This window comes from Haplochromis burtoni, unplaced genomic scaffold (assembly GCF_018398535.1).
Source record: "Haplochromis burtoni strain Fernald_Lab_line unplaced genomic scaffold, NCSU_Asbu1 Contig_93, whole genome shotgun sequence".
NCBI lineage: Eukaryota > Metazoa > Chordata > Actinopteri > Cichliformes > Cichlidae > Haplochromis > Haplochromis burtoni.
The window spans coordinates 327,685-340,113 of NW_024582454.1; the positions used below are offsets into that span (position 1 = coordinate 327,685).

The 12,429-nt window shown below is 36.8% G+C and overlaps 2 protein-coding genes across 2 annotated transcripts in view; one reads left to right on the top strand and one right to left on the bottom strand.

Moving 5' to 3' along the window:
* The window catches only part of LOC102288689 (solute carrier family 22 member 2), a 19,337-nt gene extending 13,276 nt beyond the window's left edge, over nucleotides 1-6,061 (top strand). Inside the window, exons 3-11 of the mRNA XM_042222744.1 lie at nucleotides 254-408; nucleotides 648-816; nucleotides 2,135-2,249; nucleotides 2,534-2,634; nucleotides 2,714-2,928; nucleotides 3,018-3,126; nucleotides 3,206-3,318; nucleotides 5,329-5,428; nucleotides 5,763-6,061. Coding sequence (XP_042078678.1) covers nucleotides 254-408; nucleotides 648-816; nucleotides 2,135-2,249; nucleotides 2,534-2,634; nucleotides 2,714-2,928; nucleotides 3,018-3,126; nucleotides 3,206-3,318; nucleotides 5,329-5,428; nucleotides 5,763-5,853 — 1,168 coding nt within the window. The 3' untranslated portion in view covers nucleotides 5,854-6,061. The remainder of the gene's footprint in view (nucleotides 1-253; nucleotides 409-647; nucleotides 817-2,134; nucleotides 2,250-2,533; nucleotides 2,635-2,713; nucleotides 2,929-3,017; nucleotides 3,127-3,205; nucleotides 3,319-5,328; nucleotides 5,429-5,762) is intronic.
* plg (plasminogen) overlaps nucleotides 5,844-12,429 on the bottom strand; it is a 21,838-nt gene continuing 15,252 nt past the window's right edge. The window contains exons 14-19 of the mRNA XM_005930463.2: nucleotides 12,022-12,136; nucleotides 11,342-11,416; nucleotides 11,105-11,245; nucleotides 8,340-8,446; nucleotides 7,408-7,553; nucleotides 5,844-6,245 (exon numbers count right to left, since the gene is read on the bottom strand). Of these exons, the coding sequence (XP_005930525.1) occupies nucleotides 6,084-6,245; nucleotides 7,408-7,553; nucleotides 8,340-8,446; nucleotides 11,105-11,245; nucleotides 11,342-11,416; nucleotides 12,022-12,136 (746 nt within the window). The 3' untranslated portion in view covers nucleotides 5,844-6,083. The remainder of the gene's footprint in view (nucleotides 6,246-7,407; nucleotides 7,554-8,339; nucleotides 8,447-11,104; nucleotides 11,246-11,341; nucleotides 11,417-12,021; nucleotides 12,137-12,429) is intronic.

A 12,429-nucleotide genomic window follows, 5' to 3' on the forward strand; every position in this document is an offset into this window, starting at 1 on the left:
TCCCATGTTATTACGGTGTATCCATATAAATGGCCCACCCTATATAATTACAACTGTGTTTTATAGAAAAATATAACTATAACACCCCTGAAACACATGAAGGCATGTTTGTGTGGTATGAATAGGCACACTCCTGCAGGCCTCTTGTGGCTAGACTTGTGGCTCCGATGTGTCCTGGAGTGAATATATTATTTTCAAAATAATATTCATTCAACAAATCCCCACCTGATGTATTTTCCATTTCACTCTGCAGGTTTGGCAGGCAGATCAGTTTCTTGGTGTCCAACATTTTGAATGCAGTAGCAGGAATCGCAGTGGCTATAGCGCCAAACTACATCTCCATCCTTGTGTTCAGGACCATCCTTGGCTTCAGTGTCAAAGGAGGCTGGATGACCTCATATGTGCTGCGTAATCATCTCCATGTTTTCTGAAACAGATTTTTTCTCTGAGGCATTTTCATAGCTAACTGTGTAGAAATGACACGGCCTAACTTTTGATCATACATTTTCAAATTATTTTTAGGTGAATAATGCAAGAATTTTCTTACATTTGTGGAATTTATATACTTGTGTTATTTTTGCATGTCATATTGTTTTGTTTCTAATAAAATTGTCTTATTTTTAATACCATTCCTGTCCCTCTGTTAGTCACAGAGATTGTTGGTGTGAAGTACAGGAGAACAGTGGGTATCTTGTACCAGATGTTCTTCAGTGTGGGTCTCCTCATCCTTCCTTTGCTCGCCTACTTTATCACAGACTGGCGCTGGCTCCAGGTCACCTTCACTGTGCCCTACGTGCTCTTCGTGTGTTATTACTGGTAAAAAACCAAACAAACAAAAAAGAAAAAAAAAATCACAATGTTGTTTGACATTGTCATCATGTACACATGACAATGTCAAACAAAAACAGACATCTGTCTGTGCCTGCCTTTGCGCTCATAAATGACCAGTGGCATTTATGACAGTGCGTCACCTTCATATATATATGTATATATGAATATTCCAGTGTTCAGCATGCTGATCGCCTGATCTCTGAGGCAATCATTGCATCACAGTAAGGGTTAGGGAGTCGGGGGCAAGGCATTGGACTACCAATCATGCCATGTGGACTGCCATGTCCACATGGCGTGATCATCCAGAAAAAAATGCTCACTTGAAATGAACTACTAGTCACTTTTTCATCACTCTTATGTAAAATTTTAGATCTGTACTTGTTCAGAATTGTCCAACACTCTATGTCATTTTTTCACATAATAGTGTTATCAATATTGCCCATTGGCCAGAGGGGCCAATGGCGCGAGATGGCAGCCTCGCCACTGTCTCGAAAAGACCCTCAAACCTGTTTTTGGCTTTCCTTGCACACACATTTGGATACTAATCAATTGGATACTAATCAAGGATTTTGTGCACTACTGCAAGTTGTTTGGATAATTGCACAAATAGGCATATATGCAGGTTACCTAATAAAGTGGTATGTGAGTTTGGATCAGGAAACAAGACTTACAGTACTTCTAGCATGAGATGGTGCTTCCCTTTTAGATCAAAATAGATTTTCCCACTAAATTTATTATAGTAAAAGGAAAACAAAAACTGCCCATTATCTTTGGGACTATGGTTTATATATGATGTATCTCATTGCTTTTGTTTTGTGCTGATGCAGGAAGCACTCTGGCCTTTAAATAGTAAAGCAAGAAGTAAGGTTATGGAAGTCAGCAAGGTGGACGGAGATGTAGTACTTCTTCCTCTCCTGCTGTGGTTTCAGATTCAAGATTCAAAGTGTTTATTGTCATGTGTGCAAAGAAAAAGCTTCTCTCTGTACAATGAAATTCTTTCTCTGCTGTCCACACGCAGATGCCGGTTAATATGTACAAATAGATAAAATAAAAATATCATGAATAAATACATGGAGACAAAAAAATTGAAGTATTAAATAGATTTATGTGCAAAAGAGCTATGAGCTTAATATGGTGGTTTAATTACTTGTTCCATAATAATAACCATTTTCACCTTGCATATTTACCATAGTCACTTTCCAGGGAGTTAAAAAGCTCCTCATCTCCTAAATAATGTATAAATCTTTTCAGTTAAGATTTTTATCTACAGACTTGCACCTTTAGACACTTCTTTGTTTCTCAGGTTTATCCCAGAGTCTCCGAGGTGGCTCATCTCTCAGAACCGTTCCTCCAAAGCTTTGAAGATCACTGAAGCTGTGGCCAGAGAGAACCACAGGACACTGTTCAAGAATATGGAGGTAGGCCGATTAAATAGTTCACTTACCAAACAATTTAAGAGTTTATAGATAGCAATGACTAAAGGAACAATATATTCACCAAATATGTTTATCAGTTTACTGCTGATTTTAGTATTTAATGGAATTTGTTGACAAAGATAAAGAAAATCACCAAAACTATTCTCTAACATTTCATTTCCACTAACAGGAAACATTAAGACCTATTAACTCCTTATTTCTACCATTATTTTATGACACTTTTTAATCCTGCTTTAATCTCACATTTCCATGTTTTTATTTCCCAGTCACTGACTGATGGTGAAGGTGAGTCTACCTCTGCCTCTTTGCTGGACCTAATCAGAACTCCAAACATGAGAAAACACACCTTCATCCTCATGTTCAACTGGTGAGATTTGCCTGAAATCACACACGTTTTTTTTGCCTACATGCAGTTGATGCTGAACCTCTGTGTTTTTTGTGCACAGGTTCACCAGTGCTGTGGTTTATCAAGGCCTCGTCATGCGCTTGGGGATAGCAGGAGGAAACGTCTACATTGACTTTCTCATTTCTGGCTTGGTTGAATTTCCTGCCGCCTTCCTTATCCTCTTCACCATTGAACGTATTGGCCGGCGTCTCCCATTCGCCACTGCGAATATCGTAGCTGGAGCTTCTTGCTTCATTGCTGCTTTCATTCCTGACAGTGAGTTTTATGCATAGACTGTACAGAAAACACAGACATGGTCACCACCCTGGTACCCATTGGTTATTGACTTCCTGTGTGTATCTCAGGCTTGTTCTGGTTAAAGACAGCGGTTGCCTGTATCGGTCGGTTGGGGATCACCATGGCCTTTGAGATGGTGGTGTTTGTTAACACAGAGCTCTACCCCACATTTGTCAGGTGAGGAAACTAATTATAACCTGCTGAAGTTATAACCAGGAAATTGTGTTTATCTCTCCATCATTTTGACTGAATACAGGAACCTGGCAGTGTCTGTTTGTTCTACTCTGTGTGATGTTGGAGGCATTGTGTCCTCATTCCTGCTGTACAGACTGGCTGCTATCTGGCTGGAACTGCCACTCATCATCTTTGGTGGGTTTATAATGTTTACCAGTAAGCATGTATATGAAAAAAAAAAGGTTAAATACTAGATGAAAGGTGCAAAACCTCATATTTATGTCTTCTCAGGCTGAATTCTTAAGAATGTTAAGGACTGTGCTCTACATTGCCACTAATATATTTTGGAAAAGGATGAATCTACAGACAAAATACGTACAAAAAATATTCTGTATTTTATGTACATAGCTCAACTAATGTGAATGTGCGAGTGAATGTGAGTGCAAATGGTTGTCTGTCCCTGTGTGTTAGCCCTGCGACAGACTGGCGACCTGTCCAGGGTGTACCCCGCCTCTCGCCCTAAGACAGCTGGGATAGGCTCCAGCACCCCCCGTGACCCTGAAAAGGATAAGCGGAAGCGAATGGATGGATGGATGAACTAATGTTAGAGAAATGTATCTATTTTGACATTTGCTTTAAAGGTGTTTACTCTCACCAAATCACATAGATGTTACTAGAATTAAAGAGTACAGATGCAGCTGAACAAGCAGGTTTAGTCTGGATTTCATCTGTTGAGTTTTCCAATTTTAGATAAAGATTCAGCTGTTTGTTATTTATTATATTTATAAGAATGTCCCTCTCCCTCAAATCAAAACAAAACCCAACAAACAAAACCCCTAAAAGCATAATATTACTTTGCCGATGGGTTGCCAGAAAAATACTGATAAAAAATTTTAAAATTAAGATTTGGGGGAAATATGTCAGAGATTTTCCATATGGGCTGTATAGGATTTCTTCTGTAGAATGTATGTGATAAATAAAACACATTTACATGGATAAAAGCTACACAATTACCTAATGATATATTCAAACATGCATGTAATGTAATAGTTAGGCTTAAAATGGCAGAAAAGTAGTTTTGTTCATTGTAATTAATTAATAACATATTATATATTTTATCCATATTTAATATAATAAAAATAAATAGCAACTATTACTTCTTTTTTTTTTATAAAACTAGTAACTGGGTTTTAAAAGGTAACAAATCAAGTTCATAGATTTACCTTTTCAAAAACATCCATAAAATGTTAATAATGTACTCTTAATAACAGATCCTAACAAGGAAAAACAAATGGATCAGATATAATTTCACAAAGCAGTGACACTATTTATGGAATAAAGTAGTAAGTAGTAATATAGTAGTAATATAGCATCACTATGTTTCGATTTGCCATATTTGTCCTTAAAAACATTTAAAACTTTTTTAAAAAGTCTACTGCTGCTGTAAAACCCCTTCATCACTTAATGTGAATTTTTACTTATGTAAAACTACAAAGAAATTACAAAAAATATTTTGGCACTCACAGTGTTGTTGAATTACATCAGTTATAGAATAATGTTCTTGCAGGTTTGAGTAATGGTTGTACTGGCTGCTGACTGTGAATGGTCCTTTTTTGTCACCCAATTTTAGCCATTATTTTTTCGACAACAACTTCAGGATGTTTCCTGAAGCAGTAAACTAGATTTAACATCTTATAGGTTATTCAAAGGAAGTAATCTGTTAAATTACAAGTTTCAGTTCATTTTATAGAGCCCACTGTCCAGAGTTTGAGCCATCCACACAGTATAATACAATGTTACTAACTGCCTGTGTAACTATTCTTTGGAGTGAATAATTCAAGTAATTCATTAAATGTAATATTTTTAGCTAATGTTTAACTAAAATGCTCAGAGAATGTTTTATACTGATACCAGTTCCTTTAATGCTTTTGTAGGAGCTCATGAGTGTTTTAAAAAGTGATAATTGTTTATGCATTCGATATTTTATTTATTACAAAGATGTTAAAAGCTTTTTATTTAGTTTTTAATCAACAACAATTTGAGTCAGAAATATATATTTTTACTAGCCTACGTGTGATTATGACACACTAAATTTAAAAAACAGAACAATATCTGAAATTGAAAAGTCTTTAGCTTTTTTTGTAGGAAATAATTAAAATAATTTTGCAATTACACTGACATTATCTGCATCTTGTTTTGGTACAGGCGCTGTGGCAATCATAGCTGGAGGTTTGGTGCTGTTACTTCCAGAAACCAAAGGAGTACCTCTCCCTGAAACCATTGATGATATTGAGTTCCCTAATTGGTAAAATGTCCCAGTTTTTTCAGTCATAACACATTCAGAATCCCGTTTACTGAGTACAGCTAAAGTATTAGTCCAGAGGTCCATATGAAGAGCACTGTGTATAACTTGTTATATTAATGAGTAAAGTAATCCTTCTCCTGAGTTCATATTACTTTTTAAAGGCATTACACTTAGCATTTGTTTTTCATCACTTCTTTTTGTAAAACTTAAGTAAAATTCAAAGAAAATCTGTACTAAAGTTTCATTGTAACTGATAAGGAAACTTATAGATACTAATAGACATTTACTATGCATTATTTGTGGGTGTAGTGTCAAAATGTTTTCTCTCTCTCAGGAAAAAGCAGAGCCACGAAGAAAATCATCAAATGAAGAATCTTCTGAAGTCTGAAGATCAGATGAAAAACAGGGAAACGACTACTGAATGATTACATTTTATTTCACCCAAACACAAGGAAGTACGTTTTTAATATTTGTATAATTTCCTTGTTTCATTTAAGTATTGTTTTTTCCAAATTTCATTCATTGTTCATTGTCCTTCTTTTTTTAAACCAGTAACATGCGCTGTTTATAGTGTATCCACATCAGTCAGCAGTGCTTGTAATATCAGAGCAGAACAGTGTACATATGTTAAGATCCTCAATAACCACATTGCAGTTTAGTTGGTTTTGATGGTTCTATCTATCCAGTCCACAAACTTAGACACTCGAGCGTAGACGCCAGGTTTCATGGCATTAGCACAGCCCAGACCCCAGGATGTGACACCCTGCAAGACAAACCTGTTTTGCGAATAACACACTAGAGGACCACCGCTGTCACCCTACAAGGAGAAAACACACACATATACATATATTTTACTGTTCAATTCACACACTGGCTGCTTTTGATGCCATTGAGGTTAACTGCTGGCAAAACTAACAGAGAAGAAACAGAGGAATTGGTTGGCCAGTGGCTCATTTAAAAAATATAACAGAAGACTAATTAAGGCATTGAAAATAGCACATCTACTGTATTTGTTGTTGACTATATACATTGAAAAAGTGGGATAGTAAGATTTATTTAACACATTTGACTTGAGTCCTTTTACCTTTGAGGCAGGCCAGACAGTAAAACAAAATAAAAAAATGAAAAAATAATAAATTAGTAAAATTACAGAATTTACTCTAGACCCCAAAACAGGAACTTTCCTCTTATTTACTTGTTCCTGTTAGTAAATTATGTTGGTGTACTATGAATGGCAATGGGGGTGAGCAGTCTTATTAAATTACAGAAGTTCAGAATTGATACACTCGTTCACATTTTCTATCATTGTCCAGTGGGTTGGGTTTGAGTCTTCTTCAGGACTATCCTGGCCCCCGTGCCTTATGTTTGACACCCCAGAACTAAAGATCACTGATAACATGAGTGTGCCATAAAACACATTCATGTTAATATAATTTTAAAATTGGGTCGCTTTTTCCATGTTTAATCAATGCTACAAATAAGTGGAGGTTTAATTCAAACAAGTATCAGAGAAATGTTTAGTCAATATTCCAGTTACTAAAATAACCATCAGGTAATCATTGTCAGCACAGTTCTTTATATCTCGATTTAAATCATCTAAATAACCATCTAAATATTTACTGTTAATATGGAAAATTTACATGCATAACAGATAAAAGAAGTTCAAACATCTGTCTAGTGTTGATTAGATATTTTTTTGTGTGTGTGATAACAGAGGACTCAAAAAACTTCAACATGTTTGTAAAATCAAATTTTTCCTGGTTTGAATGTTTGATTTGATTTGATTTGATTTGATTTTGGTAGCTTTAATTTATCAGTCTGCAATTTTCTAATATTTTAGAATGACTTTTAATGTGTTGTGAGTTTAATAGTTGATTGTTGAAAGAACTTCTAAATCCAAAGTACTCTAACTTTATGAAATCTTTTCTCATGTATGGTGAACTGTTCTATTGTAAACATATTTAAAAAAAAAATTGTACCTGGCAGCTGTCTGTTCCTCCTTCGATATTTCCAGCACACATCTCATGATCTTTGACTCTGCCGTTCAGGTATGCTGGGCGATTGCAGACCCTATTCTCAATCACAGGGAAACCAGCTTCCTTAAGGGTGCCGTCACCTCCCGTACCTGCAGACACAATTCTCAGCGGTTATCTTCCTTGTCATTATGATAAGACATGTTTAAACCAGTGGCTGTTGTTTGCATAAAAACAAATACTATTATCAACTTCTTGTATGTTGGTTCTATTGCACTGGTCTTTATGTCTCCTTAAAGGTAATTTTTGTCTTAAAAAAGCTACTTTGTTTGAACAAAGTGGAAAACATTCTATAAATGATTAAACAGCTACAATGTTATGTCCAAGGCACCTGTGCATTGTATTTCAAAGCGACATACAGTATCAGCACCATTCAAGCCAGAGTTTACTCAACATTTGTACATAATAATGATGTGGGGTATAGTTAAAAGATCACAAACTTATTTTTAAAACTAAACATAGAAGAATTGTTTATAAGTTGTCCTGTAAGGTAGGAGTACACAATTATTTCAATCAGAAGATTAAAGTGCTGGTTGGGCTAAGTAAAAACGCTCTGATTTGGCTCTGAGTGCCACTTTGTGGTGAAAAGCTTTCATTATATCTTGCAGAGGATTTTACAAAACAAGACCTGATTGTATTTCATATTAATCTGCTCAGTGTTGAATTTCTAAAGCTTGTAAATTAGTTTTTTTAAGTTTATTATCTATAATGCATTGTGAGTTAGTAAGCAAAAACATGTGATCAAAATTGGTTTAAACAACTTAACCAGACACTTTGCATTGTATTTATGTATTTATTTTTACAAATTTATACAAATTGACGAGGAATTCAGATAATTCTCACAAATAACAACAATAGCACACATAAATGTGACCTACCTTGAGTCTCTCCCCATCCAGTAACATAACACTCTGTTCCACTGGGCACTATGTAGTCCTTTTCTGGCAGACAAGCAGGCTGTACTTTGTCGTTTATTAGCACAGGCCTGAAAACGCACACACAACATATATTCATACTTTGAGAAGCATCAAATTTCAGTCCAATAACATATGGGGGCCACTATGAAGCATGAAGATGGGGTATTCTTTTCTGACACATAGCAATAGGACCAAATGGTGGACGTAGGAAGGTAAGAGTGTCCTAGTTATAATATTTACTGTGACATAAAGAGCAAATCAAAAACACATGAACACGTGTAAGTGTAAAAGATGTAGACAGTGTTTTTGCTAGATTTTATGAAGTTTTTAAAATTTTGCGTACATAGAAATCCACTTTTTCTTTTCATTGCCTCAGCACAATGTTGTGCTGTAAGGGGTACTCTTGAGGAAGAGTTTGCTGACAGTGTGTTTATGTGTAATTCCATTTTATTTCATGTATTTGTGCAAAGATTTGTACACATTTCACATGTTGCTGATGTGATGCCTCTTGCGCGGTGAGAGACCATCAAATATTTTCTCTATTTCAGGGACAACAGCTGCCAAGCCACAGAGGATATGGGTGGTGAGACAAGATTTGGCCTCTTCTAAGTCACAACAATATTAGACGGCATTCACAGCTTTGAAGTCTACCCTGGGAAGGCTGTCCAACCACCTGAGCTTCCAAGTGAATGGGCAATGTGGTCCTACATACAAAATTGCACGTATTCTGTGCAAATCCAAAAAATAAAGCAGCCAGTGATGGGATATCTCCAAAGTATGAAGAGAAGGAGAAGATACAGAGACCCACAGTTCCCATTCCAAACTGGGAATGGGTAGCAGGTCCACTAAGTTGCAAAAGTAAAGAAAACAATACACAAAGAAGAAAAAGCAATATGTATATATATAAAGTGGCTTTCAAAAGTATTCGGCCCCCTTGAACTTTTCCACATTTTGTGGCCATTTTACAACCAAAAACATGAATCAATCTTATTGGAATTCCACATGAAAGACCAACACAAAGTGGTGTACACGTGAGAAGTGGAACGAATATCTTACATGGTTCCAAACATTTTTTACAAATAAATAACTGCAAAGTGGGGTGTGTGTAATTATTCAGCCCCCTTTGGTCTGAGTGCAGTCAGTTGCCCATAGACATTGCCTGATGTATGCTGATGACTAAATAGAGTGCACCTGTGTGTAATCTAATGTCAGTACAAATACAGCTGCTCTGTGACGGCCTCAGAGGTTGTCTAAGAGAATATTGGGAGCAACAACACCATGAAGTCCAAAGAACACACCAGACAGGTCAGGGATAAAGTTATTGAGAAATTTAAAGCTTAGGCTACAAAAAGATTTCCCAAGCCTTGAACATCCCACGGAGCACTGTTCAAGCGATCATTCAGAAATGGAAGGAGTATGGCACAAATGTAAACCTACCAAGACAAGGCCGTCCATCTAAGCTCACAGGCCGAACAAGGAGAGCGCTGATCAGAAATGCAGCCAAGAGGCCCATGGTGACTCTGGACGAGCTGCAGACATCTACAGCTCAGGTGGGGGAATCTGTCCATAGGACAACTATTAGTCGTGCACTGCACAAAGTTGGCCTTTATGGAAGAGTGGCAAGAAGAAAGCCATTGTTAACAGAAAACCACAAGAAGTCCCGTTTGCAGTTTGCCACAAGCCATGTGGGGGACACAGCAAACATGTGGAAGAAGGTGCTCTGGTCAGATGAGACCAAAATGGAACTTTTTGGCCAAAATGCAAAAAGCTATGTGTGGCAGAAAACTAACACTGCACATCACTCTGAACACACCATCCCCACTGTCAAATATGGTGGTGGCAACTTCGTGCTCTGGGGTGCTTCTCTTCAGCAGGGACAGGGAAGCTGGTCAGAGTTGATGGGAAGATGGATGGAGCCAAATACAGGGCAATCTTGGAAGAAAACCTCTTGGAGTCTGCAAAAGACTTGAGACTGGGGCGGAGGTTCACCTTCCAGCAGGACAACGACCCTAAACATAAAGCCAGGGCAACAATGGAAAGGTTTAAAACAAAACATATCCATGTGTTAGAATGGCCCAGGAAAAGTCCAGATCTAAATCCAATCAAGAATCTGTGGCAAGATCTGAAAACTGCTGTTCACAAACGCTGTCCATCTAATCTGACTGAGCTGGAGCTGTTTTGCAAAGAAGAATGGGCAAGGATTTCAGCCTCTAGATGTGCAAAGCTGGTAGAGACATACCCTAAAAGACTGGCAGCTGTAATTGCAGCAAAAGGTGGTTCTACAAAGTATTGACACAGGGGGTTGAATAATTACGCACACCCCACTTTGCAGTTATTTATTTGTAAAAAAATGTTTGGAATCATGTATGATTTTCGTTCCTCTTCTCACGTGTACACCACTTTGTGTTGGTCTTTCACGTGGAATTCCAATAAAATTTATTCATGTTTGTGGCTGTAATGTGGGATGGTAATTCCACTAAGACAAAAAATATTGCACAGAATAAGGAAAGACTGAGATATTGCACATGTCACATTATGACATTTAATCATTAAATAATCTTGGACTAGTCTGTTTCTACAGTTATGCTTACATGCTTACAGTTATATATGTTGTGTCCAGGGACCAAATTTATGGATGAATTTGACTGATCCAGTTTTCCAATTGCTGTAGTATTTAACACAATTTCTTTTTGTAGTTGATCAGGGATAATTAGACCCATACTGACCTCTCTAGTTTGAGCAAAGCAATGTCCGCTCCATTTGGTTCCTTCACTATTTTCTCAAGTCTCCTCTCTTGCTTTGATACCTCATTGGCGAGTTCTGTGTGGACACCCAGGAGTACCTTATAGGATGAAGGGCGGCTTGACCTATATTGTATAACATGTAGAAACATAGGCACTAATTATTTAGGATTTGAGTTTGCAGAATTTGATTTTAGGTTTCAATGGTGGCTCTCTTCTGACCTCTCAAGGCAGTGAGTAGCAGTCACGACCCACTGAGGATGGATCAGTGTTCCTCCACAAAAATGGGTTCCCGTACTGGTAGAAAAACAGACATTTAGTTCAAAATGTACAGATGAACTGTAACAGCTTGCTTCAAAAAATACAGATATTAAGAGGCAACAATGGTAAAACAGTGAACTGACAAATCAAGAAAATTATCAGACAACTGATATAAATCATCTCTAATTTTCTGCTTCTAAATCTAAGGTTATTGTATTCATCATGCAAGGTACACCATGTTTGATTAGACACCACATTTCATCTTGTTACCTTGTCCATCAGTAACACTGTGAAGAATCTTGGAGTCATTTTTGACACACTCATTAAACAAATACGTAGGACTGCCTTCCTACATTTACACAATATCTCTAAAATTAGAAATATCTTGTCTCAGAATGATGGTAAAAAACTAGTTTATGTATATAATACTTTTAGTCTGAATTTTAATAATTCATTTTTATTATTAGTCAGACCTAATACCTCAGTAAAAACAAAATCAACTAAACAAAAAACAAGTGAATAAAAAAAAACTTGTGTATATTTTTCGATCAAAATAATTTAAATTTCTGGATAACTCTATATATCTGTTAGGGAAATTCAGAGTATTTTAAAAATGTAACTATTTGGTGTTATATCCTTACATGGTCCGGAGACTGATTTGCCAGGGCCATGAGTGAGGCTTCGATACACAGCCGCCGACAATACGACCAAAACAGCGTTTTGGTTTGACAACTGGCGTTCCACATTCCAGTCCAGCTGCAAGGTAATGATTTATTGTCATGAATTCTCACAAGACCAGTGAAGCAAAAAAAGACAAAGTTAGCTTCAAGTTTTGAGGAATTAATTAATAGACAGAAGTCTTAACACCCTTGTCAGCCACAGGAAAATTGAACGGACAAAAAAAAATTCTGTTGAAACTGAAAGAGTTGACAAGAGTTATTACCAGTGATGGGAATAACGACGTTACTAACAGCATTACTTTTTTCAGTAACGAGTAATCTAACGAATTACTATTTCTATCGTTACAACGCCGTTACCGTTACTAACAA